Here is a 6,000-nt window from a genome sequence, read left to right as displayed (position 1 = left end):
GTGTGTGTGTGTGTGTGTGTGTCTCGTTTGCAGCTGATCAGGACAGGTGCTGTGATCTGGCACATTTGCAGAGTTCCCCACCATCACATGAATCAATACATGATCATAGTCCTTGAATAACACACACACACACACACACACACACACACATGTGAGGACACACTCTGTTGCACCTAGACATACTGTAAATAATAGCTTTATGAATACAACACAGGAGATCGATAACCGATCATTGTCCTTGAGCCTCGCAGACATGCTGCTGTTTTCAGTTCATCCCATCAGTCAGATATTTGCCACTGGGTAGGTGAAGTGTGTGTGGGAGAAGCGAGCCAATGACAAATGAGGGTAAATAACAGAGGGATGCAGTGTGCGAGCCCATGACCCAGAGAGATAAACAGAAAGTGAGAGTTGGCCAGGCAGGTAGGACGGGAGGGTGTGGCAACGGAGAGAGCATTTAGTGTGCAGCGCCGGCCGATCCTGCGTTCTAATTGGCTGGTGAGACTTTGACAGACACGCTCGTCCCTCCCACCCTCCGGCTGCCTGCAGAAAGTGTATGTATGTATATGTGTGTGTGTGTGTGAGGGAGCCGGCAGACTGAAGCGAGCCACAGAGGCAGGCTCTAACTCCAACCCAATGAGCTCGCAGCCCTCACACTCACACACACTCCTGACACACACACTCACACTCTCCTCAGAGCCAGCTCTCGCTCTTGCTTCAACCCTGGGACACAGAAGAAGAAGGAGAGGAGAGAGAGGCAGCGAGTGGCAGAGAGGGAGAGTGAGAGCGAGGGAGTAAGAGAGGAGAGAGGGAGACTGGCGGGGTGTGAGGGAGAACACCATGGCTTCAGATCCGGGGCTGGCTGCGATGCTGCTATGGACTATATCGCTACAGGCTCTGGGCTCCGCAGGAACTAACAGCAACGAAGGTTAGAGTGTGTGTGTGTGTGTGTGCGCGCTCATTTGAATAGACGGAGTTAAACAATGCATATTCTCTGACAGCGGGGATTAACTTCATACATGTGGAGCTCCTGGAAAACACACTGACAACGAGCCAACATGACCCACGCATGACACACACACACACACACACACACACACACACACACACACACACACACACACACACTTAGATGGTGTGTTTGTGTGTCATAACCCCAGGCATGACATCAAAGTTTGCTCTGCACTGTAACTCAAGGAAATCTGGGTGATGTCTGTGTGTGTGTGTGTGTGTGTGTGTGTGTGTGTGTGTGTGTGAACTCATGTTGACATTGCTCATATTTGCCCGGGTTGCGTGTCAGCTGCAGTCACAGCGCATGTGTCTGTGACGTGAAAGTGTGTGTAAGAGTGTGTGTCTACGCTGTTTCCATCCTTTAGGTGATCTGAGGAGAACATCCCTCTGAATCCCACTTGTGTATTTCCTTTTGAGCTTCTTGAACGAAGTGTGTGTGTGTTTCAATGCGTGTGTGTATTTTCTTGTCACACACAGCACACTTAGCTCCCTGAGCCCAGCCTGGGCGTGTTTACTTCCATCCTCCTGTCCTTCATCTTTCCACCACGAGACGGAAAACTGTTGTTGTCACTTGTTCGGCTAATGCCACACACACAGACCACAAAGTCCCCCGGTGCCTTCCTTTATGTGTGTGTGTGTGTGTGTGAGACAGGGTCCTTGACATAGGTCTGGTGTCAGGAGGCTGAGTGACAGCAGTGATTCGACTGTTAGGGCCTTCTTCACCCTGACGGCAACATTCAGCTTACCACTGCAGGGGAGAAGCAGCAGCAGGAGAAGAAGAGGAAGAGATAGTGGGGAGAAGAGAGCGAGATCAGTGCTTTGGTTCAGCAGTGGAGAGGTGAGGGCAGCCACTTATCCTGTATTAAGCCTGTAAAGTCGGGATGGAAGAGTCGGGCCTCCTCAGGTCACACAGAGCAGGAAGCGAGGACCGCCCGTGCAGACAGACAGACAGACAGACAGACGGTCCAGTCAAGATGTCCTCGTGTGTGTCGCCTCAGTGACCATCGCATTTACAACCCACCTTTAACATCCTGTGTTATTTGCATGTCAGATTTTATTTCCTCCTCCTCCCCGCTGCTCCTGTTTGGACCGTAATTTCACTTACTGACTTCCATGTCAAGTGTCCTCATCTTTCCCTCTCTTGTGACTTTGATATTCAAATTCATTCAACCTCTCCTGTGATGATTGTTGACCTTTGCTGATTAACCATTCAGTGTGATTAGATAAATGAAGTGCAATACGCACTTAATACGCAATGTTTTTGTCTTGTCACCTACTCTCCGCTTACTGAGTTCAAGAATTTGGTTCAAGATGTTTTCTTCCACTCCACACTGAATACAGAGCATACGTGAACCGGCTGTATCCAGATGTGAAAGTAAATCTTACAACAAGAGTTCCTTACGAAAAGTCCCATTTTAACGCGTCGGTTTTGCTGTCTGAATGTGTTTCCACAGAGTTAAACTGAAGGAGGCATTTCTGTGTTATTGATCAGTCGCTCTCACAAAGTAAAAATTAAATCAGTACAACAAAATATTGTCTCGTATGCAAAATCTTTTTAATCAATATAATCTTATTTGTTATAATTAATGTTGAATGTGTCCATATATCATATATATACAGTAGGTCTTATATGTGCTTTTTGTGAAGCACATTTTGAAACCTAAATGATCCTCTTTGTAATCTGCAAATTGCAGCTTCTTATATTTTCTTCCAATATTTAGTTGTTTTTTTTTTAATGACACAACACAACATGTGGAGAGAGAAAGAGGTATATGACATGCAACAAAGGCTGCAATGAAACCGGGGACGTTATGTGTCATCCGCCTCATTTTGAGTCCAACTTGTTTCCTAAAATTTAGAAAATGCTGTGTTTCAGGTTTGGAAATCCCCTAAAACAGCAATTAGACTATCATGTCACATTAAACCCAAATTCCAGTGAAAATGTTTTGCAGAACACTTTGAATTGTCTGATTGGAGTCCTTTCAGGTTGAGGGCTTGAAATATACAATTACAGGCTCTAAACAAAGTGTTGAAGAGTTGTGTGAGCAGTGATTTTGAATGGTTTTCTGGGCCTTTTCATCAGATCAAAACTGTGCAGCTTGAAAAACTCAGAATACAGTGGGATATTTGACATTTTAATCAATGTGTACTTTATATATATATATATAATATTATAAAGAGTTCGGTCTAGACCTGCTCTATAGTAAAAGTGCAGTGAGATAACTTCTGTTACGAATTGGCACTATGTAAATAAAATTGAATTGAAAATTGAATTGAATGTAAATGAATCAATTGATTTCTATTCATCCCAGAAAGACCACACTCCACACCAGTTGTGAATATAACGTTCCCCAAAATTCGATTTTGCCCTTATCCCGCACACTAATTAATCTAAATGAAAACAAGAAAAACAAATCAATTTTTCAACATTCTGCAAAAGAGTAAGCACTGTTTTCATTGTAATTTGGAAGTGATTAGGGGCAAAATTGTTATTAAGCTCAAGCAAATAGTTGATGATAAGTGATGCGTTTAAAAAATGAAAATGCCAAAAAGCCGAAAATGTAATTTCTCTTCTTTGCTTCGGTTTGGTTGCGGTCCTACTTGAGGGCAATTACAAATATTACATGTACATGGAAGAGATAACCTTTGGAATGAATGAAGAGCTGGAAATTAAATTGGTGGAAGAACAGATAACTGCTCACACAACCATGCAGGGCTCCACCTGACAACACACACACACTGCTACACACACACACACACAACACTCAAGAGCACTCACAAAAGACAGTATGTTGAATACGAGCAGCAGCCATGGCCAGCCATTTTGTTTTTGTTCATTGTTCATGTTTGCAGTCATATTTCATCTTGTGTAGATACATACAACTGGCTCCACTGCCACAACTCACTGACACACTGAGAATTTGAATTGTGTATACGGTGTGTGCATATTCGATCCAGTCCACGTCATTACTTTCATTGTGTGTGCATATATATGTGTGTGTGTATGTATGGTAAGGGGGAGGAATGAGACAAAGGGAAAACTAGTCTCAGTATTTTTGATATCTCATGACGTGTTTGTGTATTTCTTCAATATCACGTAAAAGAGCGAATCTTGCAGTGAATGCATTGTGTGCTTGAGAGACACAGTAGTTATTATAGAATCAGATTGCTACTTTTTTCTATCCAGAAACAGATAACAGAGAAGGGGAATCAGTAGCAGACCAGCAGGGAAGTAGTGGAGGAAGGTAAAGCCTCCTCAGCTCAGCTTACCCACATGTTTCGTTTGCAGGGCCGGAGTTTAGCACCTCACAAGCCGATGTAAAGCTTCTTTCTTTATGTCAGTTCGTAGCGGACATCATGGTAAGTACTGTAGTATCAGAGGTAAATAGTAAATACAATTTAATTGCAAAATCATATTTTTTAAACAGTAAAAAGAAAAAACTGAAAATAACATTTTAAGATGCATACCGTCACTGTCCTGTGAACACCACGTATCTCCAAAACTTTTCATGAGTTATTAAAAAATAGGTCTGTTCTCACCTTTGTAATATTGGATTTTTCAGATAATCCAACAGGTTCTCTATTGTCTTATTTAGCACTAGGATCATTTTCCTCAATCCATAAAGGAACACTTTATCCTTCAGTTTGTCTAAAAAAATCACCAAATTTGGAGATACGTGGTTTTCATAGGGCAGCAACGGTACCGTGAAAATGTAATGTCGATAAACTGCAATCTCGTCGTAACCTTTCCACACATCAGCCGTCTTTCTCTTTCCCCATTTCCCTGTCACCCTCTCCTCTAAAATACTGAAAAGCGGCTAAAATAGACGGCGTTTGAAAATTTGATATTTTAGCCTCCTATTTATGTAACAATGTGTGAATTATGGAGTCAGTTAAGTGTTAATTAATTTTTATTATCATTATAATTTGTAGTATGGAGAGTCAGTGTGTTAATAATCATATGAATAAATACAGAGAATATCTTACAAATGTAACCAGTTATGTGATTTTCTCTTTGCTAATTCAGACCAAAGTAACAGCCAATCAAATAAATGGTGGGATGAAATACATTTCATACTAATGAGCTGAGTTGTAAAAATGTATTGGAATTTTTCATGGTTATGTACCACGTGTAGGTATTGTATGCATTTGGCAAATTTCACCATGTGTATTGAAAAACGATTTATTTCATTTTGAACACTTTGGGTCATTTAGCTTCAGACACTTTTCCTCGCAGCAAAGATTCAACAAACATGACACACATGTCCTAGAAACGAAACTTTCTTCCTGTGAAGTCTGAGGAAGCTATAAACTCTAAACATCACCACAGCAGTACAAGTCCTTCAAACAGGAGCTATCTGGTGCAGAAATAACATTTTCAAGGAAACAACTCTGAGGGGAAACACTGAATCTGTGTTATTTTGAGGGATGAAAATGGCCACATTAAAGTTACTGACATAAAATACTGGTTATCGGTATTTGAATCAGCCTTCCGGCCAAACACACACAGAGAGCAAGAAATGAAGCCCAGCCTAACTGTATCCAGTAGCTCCCATATTTGTTGTGAGTGTGAACGGAATCATTTGCCTGTATGGAGGTGGAGGTTTCCCTGAGCAGCCCCTCCTGTCTGCCGGCTCTGTCCCTGATTCAACTCCTGCACACTGTTTCACACCGTCGCGTTCCCAGCGAGGATAGAGAGCGTTCCTTCAGGTTGTTGTTAGTACTGAGGAACATGAAAAGACCCATGCAGAGAGCAGGACTCGCTGCTAATGAGCAAACTGTAGGTGGATGATTATTACCGCATACCTCTGCTGCAGAAGGACCAATGGGGAAAGAGACACAGAGGCAGGGAACGATGAATAGCAACAAAGATTTTTCGTATTTTAAGATTTGAACATGTAATTTAGAAGCAACAAAATTGCAGGAAAAACAGGAAATGAAGAGGGAAAAGTTGAAAGGAACTAGACTGCTGGGAGCTGCAATTTTTCTCTT

General features: G+C 42.2%; 1 protein-coding gene across 4 annotated transcripts in view; it reads left to right on the top strand.

The window, feature by feature from the left end:
* The first annotated feature begins 562 nt into the window (after positions 1-562).
* epha8 (eph receptor A8) overlaps positions 563-6,000 on the top strand; it is a 135,330-nt gene continuing 129,892 nt past the window's right edge. For all 4 annotated transcript variants that reach the window (XM_044174814.1, XM_044174804.1, XM_044174795.1 and 1 more), the window contains exon 1: positions 563-925. In XM_044174814.1, the coding sequence (XP_044030749.1) occupies positions 838-925 (88 nt within the window). In that variant the 5' untranslated portion in view covers positions 563-837. The remainder of the gene's footprint in view (positions 926-6,000) is intronic.

This window comes from Siniperca chuatsi, linkage group LG2, assembly GCF_020085105.1.
Source record: "Siniperca chuatsi isolate FFG_IHB_CAS linkage group LG2, ASM2008510v1, whole genome shotgun sequence".
In the NCBI taxonomy this organism is placed as follows: domain Eukaryota; kingdom Metazoa; phylum Chordata; class Actinopteri; order Centrarchiformes; family Sinipercidae; genus Siniperca; species Siniperca chuatsi.
Note: the sequence above shows the minus strand (reverse complement) of the source record. Positions and strands in the feature narration are given on the sequence as shown.